The sequence below is a fragment of the Hemitrygon akajei genome, chromosome 7, assembly GCF_048418815.1.
Source record: "Hemitrygon akajei chromosome 7, sHemAka1.3, whole genome shotgun sequence".
Taxonomy (NCBI): Eukaryota; Metazoa; Chordata; class Chondrichthyes; order Myliobatiformes; family Dasyatidae; genus Hemitrygon; species Hemitrygon akajei.
Genome location: NC_133130.1, coordinates 60233919 through 60251718, shown reverse-complemented (window position 1 = coordinate 60251718; position 17800 = coordinate 60233919). Strand labels below are relative to the sequence as shown.

The following is a 17800-nucleotide window of genomic DNA, read 5'->3' as shown; positions in this document are numbered from 1 at the left end:
GGAATTTAGAAACTAGCATTATAATTTATAAATCTTGATGTTACCATTGCAAGTACCAATGTGGCACAGGAAACACTGGTGGATTTGGTGGGGGTTTGGATATGTTCAACAATGCTTTGAATGAGATCATCCTGGGAGAGTGTCTGTAGGGAACGAATTGTTCTTATACCAATACTTGTACAAGAGCTCTGAACAGAGACATCTCAGTAATTGGCCTGCAACAAAATTATTGATGTACTGAATACTTTCCATTCAAATAGATCACTGCATGCATGAACACAATTACACATGCAACAAGACAAAAACACAGAGAAGTTCCCAATTAGTATTTTAAAGGCAAATATGTACCGTAACATGCTCATAGTCCTGTCCAAGCTCATGTGATCCAGCAACCACCTCACGTTCGGCAATCCATTGCTCCAAGTCATCCACCTCCCTGTTGAGTTGGAAAAGGCGGTACCTCTCATCCAGCTTCCCTCTTCTCTCCTCAGCCAAGTCTTTCAGCCCAGCGTAAAGCTTGTCCACCTGAGACTGGCGCATGCTGATCCGTTCACTGAGAAATGCGCACAAAGAAAGCAAAGAAAACCTAGTAAATATTAAAGCATTGGGAATTGAAATGCTAACCACTCCTATACAAAAATAATCAAAAACGCAAGAAAATATAGGTATTCTGCCTCTTTTAATTTGCTTTCGTATCTATCACTCCAATTACAATGATACAACTTCTATTTGGTACTTCCTTGCTTTTGCATGGTTCAATGGTTAGTCCGGTTGTAATTAATCTCAATATCATAAATCAATGTAATATCAGTATATTTATATCCTATACTTTCACTGGATTTCACATTATCTAGTCAGTCAACAAGATCACATTTTCTATCTTTATCCTCAGTTCGGTATGTTACAGTAATGCAGATTATTGTTAACATTATCTTCAGATCAACAAATGAATGCTAGACCAAACTCATGTGGATTTCTACAGTCAGACTCAAAAGAAACTAGAAAATACTATTAGATCTACAATTTAGTTAAAGAAGAATAAATTAATTTTGAGATATTTGTCACTTGGCATGAAACATTGTCTGCTGGTGATGTACCAGGGATTCAAGGGTCATAACAGACAGAAATTCTTTCAGATCATTACTTTATAATTCCATACTCAAATTCTATGCATCTGGCAGATTAAAATCTGCAAGAACAACATATCGACAAATGTTCAGAATGCAACATAAATACACAAGTAATACAAAGCATAAAGCATGTGAATTCAACCATGAAGAGGGCAATTCATCATCATCATGTACCACATTGTATGATCATGGTCTTCAATCTGTCTTTAATCTGAAGTTCTAATAAGCTCTACAAAACTTTTGCCAGTCCATCCCTTGATGTAACTCAACTGTCAACCACAACATTTTCTTCCATCAATTTTTCCCGTTACCGCAAGATGTTCAAGCTTCTCTTTTCTCAGTACTTGTCCCAGAAATTTGAGCAGCTGTTTCCTGATTGATGACATTAGCTCTCTTCTTATTCCAGCTTTTTGCAACACTTCATTTGTTACTCTGTCCTTCTACGAATCATCATTCTTTTCAAAAATCACTTTTCTGCAACTTTGAGTCTTCCCTCATTTTATTTTGACATTATCCAACATTCGCCTCCATATGTTAGTGTGGAATCAATGTAGCACCAAGCACTGAGTTTTGTACCCATAGAAATTATGTTATTCTTTAAATATCTTGTTCAAACGCCTGAACATGCATTTAGCAATCCCAATCCTTTTTCTAATTTCAACATCAGCCCTACCATCAGATGTCATCATGCTCACAACGTAATTAAACTTCCACTTTCGCTTAATTGTTTCGTGGCCCACTTTCAGATTGCATTTCTGTTTTTTTTTCTTCTTTATGACAACCGTACAATTTGGACTTCTTGCAGCTGATTGTCAATCCTCTCTTTGTACATTCTTCGATCACGGTATTGTTATGATACCAGCCCCCTCCTTTGTGAGAATTGCAAGAGCCCTAGTGAAAGGGGGGTCAATGACCCGAGAGAGAGAGAGCAAGAGAGAGAGAGAGACAGGCTGAATGGACACAGGAAATGGAAAGACAGCGACGTGCTGGATACCGCATTCCACTGGGACAAAAGCTGGTGACTGTGGCATTGTTCTCAGGAGACACCTGGGAACTGCAGACGTGCCAACTCACAGGGACATTGTAAAGCCCTCGGGCAAAGTGGGCTGGTTGAGAGAGATTGCATCACCTGCAACCTGATTGACACCTGAGATCCCGTGAGGCAGTATAAAGAAGGGTCTGAAAGAGGACGACCCTCAGACGCACCAAGGAGACACCAAGAAGCACGATACCGCTTCCCGTGGGAACGGGAAGCCATTTTGAAATAAGCCACGTGCGTTAAATTCCGAATGCGGGGTTTGTGGCTGGAACCAACGGAAGATCGCTTTTAACTAACAACGGGGAAGATCGCTCCCCTGATTCCATGGATGTTTTGGGCAAGTTTTTCCGTTTATCTCTCTCTCTCTCCAACACATGAAACCAAAAGGGAAAAGCCTGCAGACTTCAGAGTGACTCTTTATATTTCCAATTGGACTCAGTATTATACCCTAGACAACGAAAGAGCTTATTTCTGAGTGATTATTAATGTACCTGCGTTTTAGATTGAGTAGTGACGCATGTTATCTGAATGTTTGTATTAACCTTAATTTTTGTGCCCCTTTATTAATAAAACTTTTGAAAATAGTACCATTGGACTTCAACTGACATATCTATCTTTGCTGGTAAGTGAAACCAGTTACTGGTTTCATAACAGTATCTAGTATTTCCTGGAACTTCTCTTTACAAATAGCTATCAGCACCGTGTCGTCTGCAGATCATAGGCTGTTCAAATTGTATCTACCACTTATGATGCCTCGAATACTGCTAATTTCTCTTAGAATTTTCTCGCTATAAAGGCTGAAAGGCAAGAGAATACAACACTGTCTGACTGCTCTTTAATCTGGACAAGATCACTTATCTCAATTTCAACTCTCATTCCTGCTCTTTGTTCCCAATACAAGTTTCTGATGATTCTGATACCTTTCCCATCAATGTCGTGGGGGGGGGGGTTGGAGATACGTGTCTACTAACGGAGGTGTAAGTCACTCCTTCCCTCCGCCAGCCTGCAGTTCACTCTTGGGCAAGGAATAGCTCCCTCCACCCACCCCCACCCCAGATCAAGGTCATGAGAAGCCATGGGAACAAGTGGTGGATGATCACATGAGTAGATGGTGCACATCACAAGCCCTGGTTATGCAACCACTGATGTCAGGCAAACAATCTCTGAGGAGTATGGATAATGGCTGCAGTCACCAGTCTTGTAAAGACACTGACCAGAAGGCGGCAATGGTAACCTACTCCTGTAAGAAAAGTGTGCCAAGAACAATCATGGTCATGGATAAAGAATAGGAACAACAGTGTGAAGGAGGCAACAAAGCAACAATCCCTCACTCGGTGGAGGCACTCGTGTACGACAGATTTGATCGCCATCAGGCTACTGTCTGCAACAAAGATACCATCAAAATAGAGACATGGAATGTGAGAACTCTATCAAGCTGTGAAGCAAGAAATGGAACGTTTGAAAATCAACATCATGGGACTGTGTGAGAGAAGGTGGAAAGGGACCGGATGTTTCAATTCTGATGATCTATTCAGGTGGTGATAACCATGAACGAGATGTTGGAACAATACCAGATGGTGAACGAAGCAAAAGTCTGATGGGACATCAGACAGAGTCCTGCTGGTAAAACTAAAGACAACCTATGAAGATTCCAATAATAGTAGTATATGCTCCAACAGTGGTGAAGAAAATATAGAAAGTTTTAATGATACCTTGCAAGAAACAAAGGACCACTGCAAATCACAAGATACTGCAATGGTGATGGGGGATATGAGTGCTAAAGTTAGACAACAAGATGGTGATATTGTTGGCATGTTTGGATAGGGAACCAGGAACAACAGAGGTGAGAGATTTATAGAAATCAGGTGTCATGCAAATGATCAAACAATAAGAAACACAAAGTTCAAGCAGCATACAAGAAGAATGTGGACTTGGAGAAGCCCAGAAGATAGGTACCACAATCAAAAAGACTACATCACAATCAGCAAGCATTTCAGGAATGCCGTGCAACAAGGCATATCCAGTAGCAGACTGTGAGAGTGACCATGCTCCAGTGATATGCAAGACGAGGTTAAGCAAGACGGTTAAAGGAGTCCAAGGCTTGCTTGAACGATTTGGACATGCAGAGGCCAATTAAAATTATTTTTTTTTTAAAAACACACAAAACTCTCTCTTTGCAAAACAGAATCATAATGGGGAAAATGCAGTTGGATGTAAAGACTTAAGACATACATTTTCACTCATTCTGTACAAAGCAAGTATGAATTATAATCTCATGTCACAAGGAATTCTTATATTTGAATAAATGATCAGCATAACCAATGGCACAAATCCTTTATTGTCAATGGCATATTAAAAATCATTAGAGATTATATGGGCTGTCAAATCTACACAGCTTTTGGGATCCAATCCTTTGTTGTGCTGCAAACTGTAAAATTCCAGTCTGCATTTTTCCTCAGAGGAGAAAAGTATGCTGTGAAAAATTTTCCCATCATATAATGTTAAAAATATTTCAGGATACCAAATTCCTTGACACACCTGCTCAGAGAGGAAATCATACCCAGAGCTGGTTGTCATCATATAGAAATCAGTGGTATTGGTGCCTTACTCTTTTTGCTGTATTGGTTACATGTGTTTCACATATCCAAAAATGGATATTATTATCTCAATGCACCTACCTGGTCTAGTTCATTAGTACAGGAATGCAAAATAAGTTGACTTACAAATAATAAAACACTATTCAGTAAAAAAGAGAAAGGACTGGACAAATACAAAGAGTTAAATTAAACAAGGTATTTCCAGCCTGTGCTCATGCTCCACGTGCAATGACTTGGTTAAATAAAGAAAACTTTGAGGTTAAAACTTAAGACTTAATTTTTGGGTCCTTCTTGATAAAAGTGCAATATTGAAAATAAATCTTAAATATTCTCCTGACATCTTCCTAGCAGGGAAAAAAAATAAGATTACATCTTCCTCATAGCTTAAGAAGTGACCACAACACTAGTATTGACAACAGATAGGACTCAGGCAAAACAATAGAGCTCTAGGTAATAGTTAAGGCTTCTTCTAAACAGAATTTACCAAAAGAATCCCAGTTCCTATCATAGCCATTGCTCACCATCAGTGTCTTAAAATACTTTACTGTCATATACATAAGTATATGTATATACAAAAGCCATGAAAAACCTACTTACAGAAAATCACTCTGCTAACGTGGATCAATACTTGCAGATTACTTTGGTGAATTATTCCCTAACAAGTGACCACAGTCCCCTCAATTCCCTGCCACCAATCATATCTTGAGTATGAATTACATTGCCCATTCTTAGATCAAATATCCTGTCCTTTCTTCCAGAAGACACTTATAGAAACACTTATGGAAGTGAATTTTGATCATGCCAACTAAAGCCAATGGATACCCATCAACACTGAAGCAAATAGATTAAGCAGGTTTGCAGCACAAACACTGCAATTGAAAGGTCAGCTTAAAAAAAAGTGTTTATAGAGAGCCAAATTCTCACTGTGCCCTTTCTAAGGACTAGAGGAGAGAGCAAGATAAACCTTCTGGCTTAGTCTAACTTTAATCTGAATTCCAGAGGTGGGGCTTGAAAACTACTGCTTCCACTCAATTGTTCTGAATAGTTTTAGTTTTCGAAGTGTGCATTATGCTATCCATAAGAAGCTCTTGAGTAACTTTTATTCCATGACCAACCACCAAAGAAGAAAATTTTGATTATGGAACCCACCAGCAAAAATATAACATACAACTTGCAATAAAAACATCACAAATCAAACTATAGCATGCCAGTGGCACCATCCCCAAATCATTCTTAAATAAAACAAATGGATGCTCATGAAGGGTCCTCCTAACACTTTTGTTCCATGTGCCAAACAAAGCAGAGTGAAATTTCTCTGTGGAGGTGGTATCCTGGATGCATAGAAAGACACAGAGTTGTTCTGCAAAACTACATTATGAAAAACTTCAGTCCCAAAAACTTCACACATTTAGATGGCAACTGCATAGTGGTAGAGAAAAATGAAGAAAATAAGAAATGAGTAAATACTGCAGAATTGACAAACTGACAAGATGAGCAACAATTGATCATGCACGGTGTAAAAGGGAATCATTTATCCCCAATCAATGTTGAGATTAATTTTACAATTGCTTGCGTATCAGCATTTTGGAACATGGTAATATTAACTATCAAACTCGCCTCTCTGGGTGTCCATCTGCCACCAGAGCTCTACTTGTCTTTGAGAGCTGATGAACAGTCTCAGCATAATCTTCCACCGCTAGCTCCAAAATCTGATGTTTCTTCAACATCATCACTGCACTCGGCTCATCCTGCAAAATGACACATTCATAAAATTTTAGTCTTTTGTGAGATTTCCTGTGATATTTTTTCCAATTTTTCTTCAAAATCATGTTATAATGACTGTCAAATATTAAATGTAGAGAAAATTACTTAAAAGCTTTTAGTATGATTAACACCTCTAAAGGTATTGAAAATTCAAAGTAAATTTATTATCAAAGTATGTACATGTTGCCATTTACAATCCTGAGAAACATTTTCTTGTGGGCATTCTCAGTAAGTCCAATAACCATAAGAGAATCAACGAAAGACCACAACAACAGGGTGGACAACCAGCATGCAAAAAAACACAACGAACCGTGCAAATACAAAAAGGTGATTTACCCTCTACTTTTTAATGAGGCTTCTATTTCTTTAATTCTTAAAAAGGAATAAAGACCCTACTGATTGTGCCTCATATAGACCTATTTCATTATTGAATGTTGATGTTAAGATCCTGTCAAAGATAATGGCCAATCGGTTGGAAATAATTTTGGGTAAAATTATTTTTAAAGATCAAACAGGATTTATAAAGGGTCATTATTCCTTTTAAAATGTTCACAGATTATTTAGTATTATATATTCATCTTCTTTTAAAACTCCACAATGCGTTGTCTCTTTGGATGCTGAAAAAGTGTTTGATCAAGTCGAATGGAAACATTTATTTAATGTTTTAGAGAAATTTGGTTTTGGTGTTAACTTTAAATAATTGGATTAGAATGATATATAAAACTCCTATTGCTACTGTAATTACTAATAATTGTAGATCCCTTTTTTCAGCTTTCACGGGGAACAAGGTTGTCCATTAAGTCCTTTGTTATTTAACTTAATATTAGAACCCCTTGCTATTGCTCTTCGTGAAGCTAAAGATATTCATGGGATTCTTGTGAATGAGACCATTCATAAGATTTCTCTTTATGCTGACGATTTACTGGTTTATATAAGCCTTCTTTGAGTGATCCAATTTTTTTATTTTGGAAAAATAAAGGTATTAATTCTTTTTTGTATCTATTTAAAGAAGATAGACTGATGTCTTTTGAACAATTAGTTGATACTCTCTTTCATTGTCACACTTCTTACAATAACCAAGTTAGACATTTCTTACAAAAATATTTAAGTAATTTTCCTTGCATATTAGAGGCTGACCTGTTAGATACTATTATGAGTATGAACCCTTCGATGAAGGGTTCCACTGGAAAAATTTATAATTTATTATTACAATGGGATAAGCACCCTTTCTTTAAGATTAAACAAGATTGGGGAAAGGAACTTAATTTGACTTTTATAATGGAGGACTGGATGCGGATCTTGAAGTTGGTTAACTCTTCCTTGATTTGTGCTAGCCATTCATTGATTCAATTTAAAATTGTACATCGTTATTATTTGATGAAGGAGAGATTGTGTAAAATCTTTCCTAATGTTGATAGTTATTGTGATAGATGTAAAACTGAGACAGCTACACTGACACACGTTTTGGTCTTGTTCTATACTGGAACAGTTTTGGAAGACAGTTTTTTCTACAATTTCTAAAGCATTTAAAATTAATTTACAACCTAACAAATTAACTGTGCCCTTTGGAATAATACCTCAGAATATCTGTGGTATTTCTTTGTCTGACCAACATGTTATTGCGTTTGTTACATTGATAGCTAGGAGGGCCATTCTGTTGAAGTGGAGGGATACGTTGGCTCCCACTCTGTCACAATGGTTCTCTCAAGTGGTGTTATGTCTTAGTTTGGAGAAAATTAGAAGTCGAACCTTGGAACCTATGTTTGATTTTGAGAAAAGATGGGGTTCATTTGCTCGTTACTACCATTTGAGTTAATTGATAAGATTTCCTCCACAATCTAATTGTAAACTTTGGTATAATTTTTTTTTGCTGGCAGTTTGATGTTTATCTTTAGAAGCTTTTTGTATGACTCATGGCTCCGGGGGTTGAACACCTAATGGGTTTTTTCCCTCACTTTTTTCCTGCTTTAGTAGGGTTTTTTTTCTTCTCTGTTTTTTGTCACCATATTTTTCAATCCTTAATATTGGTTTTTTTCCTCTTTTGAGACATTCTAAGTGTTACTTACTTCGACGCACTCTTGTATTTTGGATAATAATAAGATTTGAAAAAAAAACTAAAGAAGTAACAAGAACATGTGATGAAGAGTCCTTGAAAGATGGGTAGTGGGAGCAGTTCAGTGAAGTGAAGTTGAGTGAAGATATCCCCTCTGGTTCAGAAGCCAGATGGTTAAGGGGTAATAATTTTTCCTGAACCTGTTGGTACGAGTCCTGAGGTTCCTTTACGTTCTTCCTGATGACAGCAGCAGCAAGTAGAGAACATGAGCTGGGTGGCAGAGGTCCCTGATAATGGATGCTGCTTTCCTGCAATAGCACTTCATGTAGATGTGTTCAATGTTAGGGAGGGCTTTACCAGTGATGGAGCCAGTCAATATACAGAAGTTAGTCAAGTTATAGACGTCATACTGAATCTTCGCAAACTCCTAAGGAAGTAGAGGCACTGCTGTGCTTTCTTACAGTGCATTGAAAAAGTATTCAGCTCCCACACCAATTTCCACATTTTACTGTCCCATTGGCACTAGAAGATTCTGCAGACCCAGACAACTTCTTCCAGTTCTTCCATGTAACAGTTTATTTCTCTGCTCTTATGTTTTTCTTTTCTTTTTAAGGTGATTGTGGTTCTGTCGGAGTGCGTGATCTCTAGTTCAAACTACAGTTCTTCACAAGTGGTGGGCTTTCAGACCGACTGCACGGCCTTGCCTCTGCCAGAGCAACCATGGAGTGGGTTCAAATGAAGAAAATTGATGTCCTTGAATTGCCCAGTTCTAAATAGTCCTAACCTTAACAATGAAATGGCACCTGTTGTGCCAGACAGGCAAATTGAGGTGGATCCAAGTTGCTTCTCAGGCAGGAGTAGATAGGTTTCATCACCAACCTCTCAAACACTTCATCACTGATGATGCAAGTGCTACTGGATGATAGTCTTTGATGCAGGTTATCACGTTCCTCTTAGGTACTGGAATAACTGAAGCCTGCTTAAAGCAGGAGGGTACCTCAGACTGCTGATGCGAGAGGTTAAAGATCTCAGTGAACACTCCAGCCAGTTGATCAGCACAGGTCTTTACTGCATGGCCAACCTGGGCCGGACGCTTTCCGCGGGTTCACCCTCCTGAAGAATGCTCTCACTCGGCTTCAAAGACTGAAATCAAAGGATCATCGGGGGCTGTGGGAGACAGTGTATAGACTGGAAAAATGAAAGGTCAAATATGGGAACTAAGAGTTTTTCTACATGTATGCTGTGAAATCTTTGGCTGATAAGACAATAGCCTTTGCAGACAAATATGATTTGAAATTGTACACCTTCCTATCTCTATAAATACAAGTATAGAACATAATCATCTGGAAATGCTTGAACGTTTAAATGAATTATGCTTAATTTGTCCATTGTTTTTGAAGATACTCATTTTCAAAATGGTAACAATGCTTTTAAAATAGCTTCACACACTCCACAATTAACAGATTTTCTTTATTAGTGCAATTTAATTAAAAAATATACGTTATATTCAACCTTCGCTTTCTCTTCCGACATCATGTACAATTCCTGTTCGCTCATCCAGGCTTCAGCCTCTGCAGCATCAAAATAGTACTGCTGGGCTTTGTGCGACTCCACCAAGCGTTTGTGCCGCTTCTCCGTTTCTTCTGACAGTAACTTCCATAGTTCCCGTAGATCTGATAATCTCTGCTGAATAGCTTCGGCACTTGGGGTGTCAGCAGTTACTGTACTTTGGCTTCTCTCAAATATATCATCAACCCGAGGTTTGTGGCCTTGGATTTCTTTTTGAAGAGTCTAGAAAAAAGACAAGAAACTGTTATTTCAACAAAAAAACATAGTTTCAACTGTTTATAAGTGGGTGCATTTGTATGGATTTCATATCCCCACTACACGAGATGGACAGAATGCAGTATTAATTTGTTTACTGTAAACTAATCCTATAAGACATCTCGAAATATCTTGCTGGTATACCTTCCTCTGTTGCTGCAAATGCTCTGTAAAATAATGAAATTGGACAGCAAAATACCTTGCTCTTTATTTGGTATTAAAACTTTGCTATGATAAAGGTAATGCTGACAAAGTTTTGGTTTCAACAGCATTAAAGAGCATTTAATATATTTTGCTTTCTGCTCTAAATAAAATTGCAATATCTCAATTAATACTGTGCAATCTCCATATTAGGTGAAGCATTTTATACTAAATTAACTCAGTAGAATATAAATTAAACACAAGAGAAAGCAAATACAACAAAAAAAACAAATTATGTCCAGATTTTTGTCTCAGTGACAGGAATTCTGAAGCAATTGAGTGATCTTTAACTTGACTGCAGAATTCTTACAGTTTTCCAAGGGTCTCAAACCAGAAAGTAAAGCACAACATGAATAAATGGGTGGCATGGTAGCATCATGGTTAACACGACGTTTTACAGTACTAGTTACTCGGGTTCAATGCTGCCGCTGCCTGTAAGGAGTTTGTACGTTCTCCTCGTGACTGCGTGGGTTTCCTCCAGTGCTCCAGTTTCTTCCCACTGTAAATTGCCCCGTGATGAGGCTAGGATTAAATCAGGGACGGCTGGGTGGCTTGGCTTAAAGATCCAGAGGGCCTATTCTGCTCGGTGCCGCAATAAAATAAATAAAGAAACAAACACAAATTACCAGGGCCAGAGAGGTTGCTCTCTAATAATTTTCTCTTAATTGGTCTAAAATCCATCAACCCTATCACTTCCATCCTTTTTTAGTGCAAGATGCGGATAATTATCCTTAGTTCGTATGACTGATCTCAATTCTGACTCTATCTCGTTGACTGAAGAAGAACTGGATATCATCTGGAAGAATACCTGATTTTCCATCTTACAAAGCCCAAAGAGAAGGGAAAACTTCCTCAATAAACCTTTTATTCTTTTCAGTTCAATTTGACAAGGCTTATATTTGTTTTAATATTTAGTTCAATGAAATACAGACAGGTACATTTCTGCCAACAGTTTTCTGCCTGAAATAAGTGGAATATATTAAGTGCTATATTTGGCAACTTTGAACTAACGTTATTGCAAGCTGATGATACTATTGTAATTTAGTAGATAAAACTGAATTAGCATTATTAAACCAGTTCCAACAAATTAATGATAATGAAGTGCTACATATTGACTGCTGGGGGAGTACGTACAGAGGAGATGCTGGGGTAAGTTTTTTTTTTACTCAGAGAGTGGTGAGTGCGTGGAATGGGCTGCCAGCAACGGTGGTGGAGTTGGATACGATAGGGTCTTTTAAGAGACTTCTAGATAGGTACACGCAGCTTAGAAAAATAGAGGGTTATAGGTGAGCCTAGTAATTTCTAAAGTAGGGACATGTTCCGCACAACTTTGTGGGCCAAAGGGTCTGCATTGTGCTGTAGGTTTTCTATGTTCTATATATTGAGTTGCTTTTATATTACTGTATATCTCATAGAAAAAGTTTGATTCACATCCTCAATAACTAAAAGATTATTTGAGGTTTAACCAGTCACTATGTAAGCAAATGCAGCAGTGAATTCATCAACATATCAAAAGTATTAATATTTAGTTAATTTATTTAGATGGCACTGATTGACAAGTACATGTAATACAATCTACGAAGTCATCTATTCTTTCAGAACAGAGATATGTAATTTTCTCACCTTAACCACAAAGAAACAGAATACAGTTTAAAATTGACACAAAAGTTCAATTATAGCAATTAGAAAGCATTTGTATTCTTAGACAATTTGCTTCAATGTTACCTGGTTTTTCTTAATTAACATTTGCACAGTCTGGAGGTTATGGCCATGATCGGTTGATGTTGCAAGAGGCATACGTTCTTCAGCCCACAACTGGAAACAAGACAGATGATGGTTAGAATTACATTTATAATTTAACATAGGGTCAGGACTTAATTAACATTTATAAACAATACCGCAAAGCTTAAGCAAGAAATTAACTATTATCCCTGATTCAAATTATACGAATTATGTTCCTTGCAATGTATAAAGGTGAAAATAGGAACAAATTAAGACATTTCATATATACATTGGAAGTTAGTATTGGAAGATTTTTCTTGTCTAACAAATGGGCGAACTTTCAAATAAGCAAATGACTGAGTTTATTAATAAACCATTTTCGAAATACCCCAAAGTTCGGGTCATCAGGCAACTATATTTTAATGAAATAGTGCTGAAAAAGATCATGACTATGAAGGAATATTCAAGTAATTAAAAAAAATCTTGGCTTTAGGCAAGCTGAAACAAAATATGCAAATATGCTTTGTTTGAAATTGTTTATATTGATGCTATTACTTACAATCTCATCTTCCAGATCTCTGTTGAATTGATGAATTTCCTTAGATGCCAACAAGTAATGTTTCCTTTCATGCAGTGGTTCCAATAATTGTAAGAACCTTTGCTCAACAATGGTGCGCTTGCTGTCCACCTCATCAGTATCTTTACCTTCTTGGCTCAAAATCTCAGCCTGGCATTTCAATTCCTCCACTTCTTTCTTTCGCACTTCCATTTGATTTTCCAACATCTAATTAAGAAAGGGAAGAAAATTAGTTTATAAGAACTATCAAATGAACAATCTGTCTGCTCTCACTGCAGCTCCTCATAGCATTAGTGAACAAATTATTTTTCAGTGTTACTTGCATGAAACAGGGTAAGTTGCCATTTTCCATCAAATGAACACACTCATAATGTCAGGTCATTCACTTGTAACTCCAGATAGAATCAAAGTAAATTACAGCTTAAGGAAAGATATTCTGATTTAGATGTACTGAACAGCTAACCAAGTTATATCTATACCAAAATAAGTGACCAACACTTATTAATGATAAATTGTTACCCAAAACAATCCATTATTTATAAGGCAGAAATATCTTAGAAGTAAAAGAAAAAAACTAGCACCATCATTCAACCAAAAGCAGAAGTGAAACAGAACATTTATAAAGCAAACACGATACTACAGAAATTTTCACTTCATGTTGAGATACAGTTTGTACATTTGTGACTAATGAGTGCAAATATAATTGGAACTGAATTGGGACTCATCTATGAATGATCAATATTTATGTTTCGTCAATGTGCCTTACACAAGTTCTACTTACATGGAAACAAATTACCGATTTATAGAAATAAGACAATTTAACATTTGAAAGTTCAGCTAATCTGATTCATTCTGCTGCTTTGCAGAAAGTAACAACATAAAGGTACTATACCTGTTGCTTTTTGAGTAGGATAGAAACACTGGTAAGATCTTTGCCATAATCATCAGATTGGAGTTGACCTTCAAGGTTGTGCAGCCATTTGTCTAAATCAGCACAGCTCTGTGTAAAAAGCTCTGCCTTATTGGCATCAAACAGACGCTGAGCTTTGGCCTGTGTTGTAGATTCTAATTCTTCCCACAGATGGTGCAAAGCTGTGAGCTTCTCTTTCACAACCACTTCAGTCTCTGGCTTTTCTGCAATCAGCTGCAATCCATCCTAAATGATAAAACAAAATAGATATTCATCAATCCAACCAATCTTCACAGCAACCAATCCTTGTAACTGTGGAAACCCAACAAGGTTGCATTACACAGTATTATCTATTAACTTCATCAGCACACAGCAAATCCAGTTATATTTTTCTATGAGTTAATGGAGGACCTTCACATCTAGTGTATGTCAAGATATTTTAAAAGTCGATTATCCACTATGAATCTCAAAATTCAGCAAACCTGAAAGGACAGCATAACAAGAAATTTGAGCTGGACCACACAGGAGGACAGGGATGAAAATTAAATCAACAAGCATTCCTTCGGATAATATTAGCTTTTGCAACTTTGTATTTTTTTGTTCAGAATTAGTATTAACAATGCATGATGGCCATTCATCAACAAACCACGTACCGAACATTAGAGCCATTTAAGCCATAATGGAAGCAGCTGCATTATAAACTGCTGCTATAAAAGTTATTGCAGGATCATTTATTTATGTATGATTCACTAGGTTGGCAGCTGGTTCTGGCGCTTAATTGTAACTTAATAGAAATAACATCCAAGCTTAATAAATATTACAAAAAGTAATGAATTCTGGAAATACAGAGATTCTTGCATACCTTATCAATCTTATCCAGCCATTCTTTATTTGATGCCAGCTCTGCCATAAATGCTTGATGCTTCTGCCATTTGCTATGCAAATTCCTGGCTTCATCGTAAGACATGTCCTGGGCAGTAAGCATTTTCTCACTTATCCAAAGGGACAGCTATAAAACAACAAAATGTGTTTTTAAATATAAAATCTACATCATGGTGTATATTTAAGATTCAAAGGAACATTGTGTTACTTGGTTAAACTATGCAGCCAGCTTACTTCCTGGCAGTCTTGAAGAAATTTCTGTAGATCTCTATTGTCCTTCAGACGCATTAAAAGTTCATTTGCACCCTCACGGTTCTTCTTGTGTCTGTAGGTATAATTAATGACAGGATTTAAAAAAACCAATAACATTATCTGGAATCTGGGCTGTTATCAGAACTCAATGATTTTCCTAGCTAGCTGGAATGGTAACATTTAAAAACAACATTATTTAATAATCTCTTTGTATTATTACCCCATGAGTGAATCCTGACCTCTAGTTTTCATGTTTAGCAGCTATCTTTTGTGGGAATATGTAGACTGACTTGCAATTCTGGTCACTGTCAACAAATTGTTAAACAACCCTTCAAAGCTTTCTCATAGTAAGGTATTTGATCAAACCTGGGGCATAGGAAGAAAACTAGCTCTGTTTACACGATAAAGCTCGTTGAACCAGAAAACTACATCACTGCCAGTAACACACCATATAAACTGATTCTACAGCGCTCCTTATAATTTGAAGTTTGATAATCAGACCAGCTTCACATTATAATTTTTTTGTAGGTGATGTGGGCAGGAATGGTGAGCAATAATGAGTAGGGAAGGTAGTGGTTTCCTGAGCTACCTGTCGTGTTTCTCTTTTACAATTACTGGTTGATTATAAACATCCAACAGAATACTAGTCAGGGAGTGAATCAACAATCAAAAAATTGAGATATTAAGAGAATGATTAAGAATGAGACTAAGAGAATTCTCCACCTGCCAGGACGAAAGCTAGCCCAACAATTCTTGAGATGTTCAGCATCACGTCAAAGCAATCTGCTTGATTGGTGCTGCAGGCAGCTTCCAAAACATGTATTCCCCAAATGAGTGGCTGCAGCATGCACTATCTACAAAAAGCACAGCGGTTACTCATGTTCATTATCCTTCACTCAAGGGGTAATAATATACAGGGTCTATAAAAAGCATTCACTTCCATCCCCGTGGAAGTTTTCATGTTTTATTGTTTTACAACATCGAACCACAGTGGATTTTATTTGACTTATTGACACTGATCAACAGAGAAGACTCTTCCATGTCAAAGTGAAAACAAACTTCTATAAATTGGTCTAAATTAATTACATTTATTAAACACAAATTAATTGATTGCATAATTACTCACTCCCTTCAAGTCCGTATTTAATAGATGCACCTTTGGCAGCATTACAGCTATGAGTCTGTGTGGATAGGTCTCTATCAGCTTTGCACATCTGGACACTGCAAGTTTTCCCCATTCTTCTTTACAAAATTGCTCAAGCTCTGTCAGATTGCATGGTGATTGTGAGTGAACAGCTCTTTAAGTCCAGCTACAAAGTCTCAATTGGATTAAGATTTGGACATTGACTTTGGCCACTCCAGAATATTAATTTTGTTGTTTTTCAGAAATTATTGTGTAGCTTTGGCTCTGTGCTTGGTGTCATTGTCTTGCAGATGACCAAATCTTCTCCCAAGTAGCAGTTCCCTTGCAGACTGCATCAGATTTTCCTCCAGGATTACCCTGTATTTTGCTGTATTCATTTTACCCTCTACCTTCATAAGTCTTCTAGGGCCTGCTGCAGTGAAGCATCCCCAGAGTATGATGCAGCCACCACCATGCTTCACAGTAGGGATGGTGTGTTTTTGATGATGTGTGCTGTTTGGCTTACACCAAGCATAGCATTTAGTCTGATGGCCAAAAGCCCAATTTTGATTTAATCAGACCACAGAACTTTCTTCCAGCTGATTTCAGTCACCCACATACCTTCTGGCAAACTCTATCCAAGATTTCATGTGAATCTTTTTTTTTCTCCCCCATAATGGCTTTCTCTTTACCACTCTCCCATAAAGCTGTAACTGGTGAAGCACCTGGGCAACAGTTGTTGTATGCGCGCTCTCTCCTATTTTGGCCACTGAAGCTTGTAACTTCTCCAGAGTTGTTAAAGGTCTCTTGGTGGCCTCCCTCACTAGTCCTCCTCTTGCACAGTAACTCAGTTCTTGAGGATAGCCGGTCCGAGGCAGATTTACAGCTGTGCCATATTCTTTCCCTTTCTTGATGATTGATTTTACTGTACTCCAAGGAATATTCAGTGACTTGGAAATTTTCTTCTATCTATCTCCTGAATTGTGCTTTTCAATGGCATTTTTGTGGAATTGCTTGGAGTGTTCTTTTGTCTTCATGGTGTAGTTTTTGCCAGGATATTGGCTCACCAGCAGTTGGACCTTCTAGATATAGGTATATTTTTACTACAATCACTTGAAACACCTTGACTGCACACAGGTTTATATACAGCTTGGACACCTTAACTAATTATGTGACTTATTTTGTGTTTTATATTTCTAAATTTAGATCACTTTGTAGAGATCTATTTTCACTTTGAGATGAGTCTTTTTCTGTTGATTAGTGTCAATAAAGCCAAATTAAATCCACTGTGATTTAATGTTGTAAAACAATAAAACTTCCAAGGGAGCTCTATACTTTTTTATAGGTAGTGTAAAGGGATTTTATAGCTCTAATGTTTAGGAGTACCAGACTTCAGATGCAGGAGATTGTCACTATTTGCAAATTCCCCTCCAAGTAACACAAACTGACTTGGAAACATATTGACATTCCTTCATCATCATCATTGGATCTAAACCCAGGAACTTGCTTCCCAACAGCACTGTGAAAATACCTTCCACAAATTTCATAGTATAATAAAATCTACTACTTTCTTCTCTGTATTTTCTTTTCATAATGGTGAATACTATTATATTTCTACAGTGTCATCTTAAATGATCTTGGATATCTTGCTAAATACTGACTAGATTTTGATACTGCAAAATGGCATTTAATAGATATTCACTTTAAAGTAAATTCTCCAAAGAAA

At 37.2% G+C, this 17800-nt stretch overlaps 1 protein-coding gene across 2 annotated transcripts in view; it reads right to left on the bottom strand.

Annotated features, from left to right (window-relative positions):
- The window catches only part of sptbn1 (spectrin, beta, non-erythrocytic 1), a 263697-nt gene that overhangs the window by 29069 nt on the left and 216828 nt on the right, over positions 1 to 17800 (bottom strand). For both annotated transcript variants that reach the window (XM_073050973.1, XM_073050974.1), the window contains 8 exons: positions 14934 to 15024; positions 14680 to 14826; positions 13800 to 14063; positions 12890 to 13114; positions 12334 to 12423; positions 10096 to 10374; positions 6384 to 6514; positions 349 to 553 (listed from right to left, as the gene is read on the bottom strand). In XM_073050973.1, the coding sequence (XP_072907074.1) occupies positions 349 to 553; positions 6384 to 6514; positions 10096 to 10374; positions 12334 to 12423; positions 12890 to 13114; positions 13800 to 14063; positions 14680 to 14826; positions 14934 to 15024 (1432 nt within the window). The remainder of the gene's footprint in view (positions 1 to 348; positions 554 to 6383; positions 6515 to 10095; positions 10375 to 12333; positions 12424 to 12889; positions 13115 to 13799; positions 14064 to 14679; positions 14827 to 14933; positions 15025 to 17800) is intronic.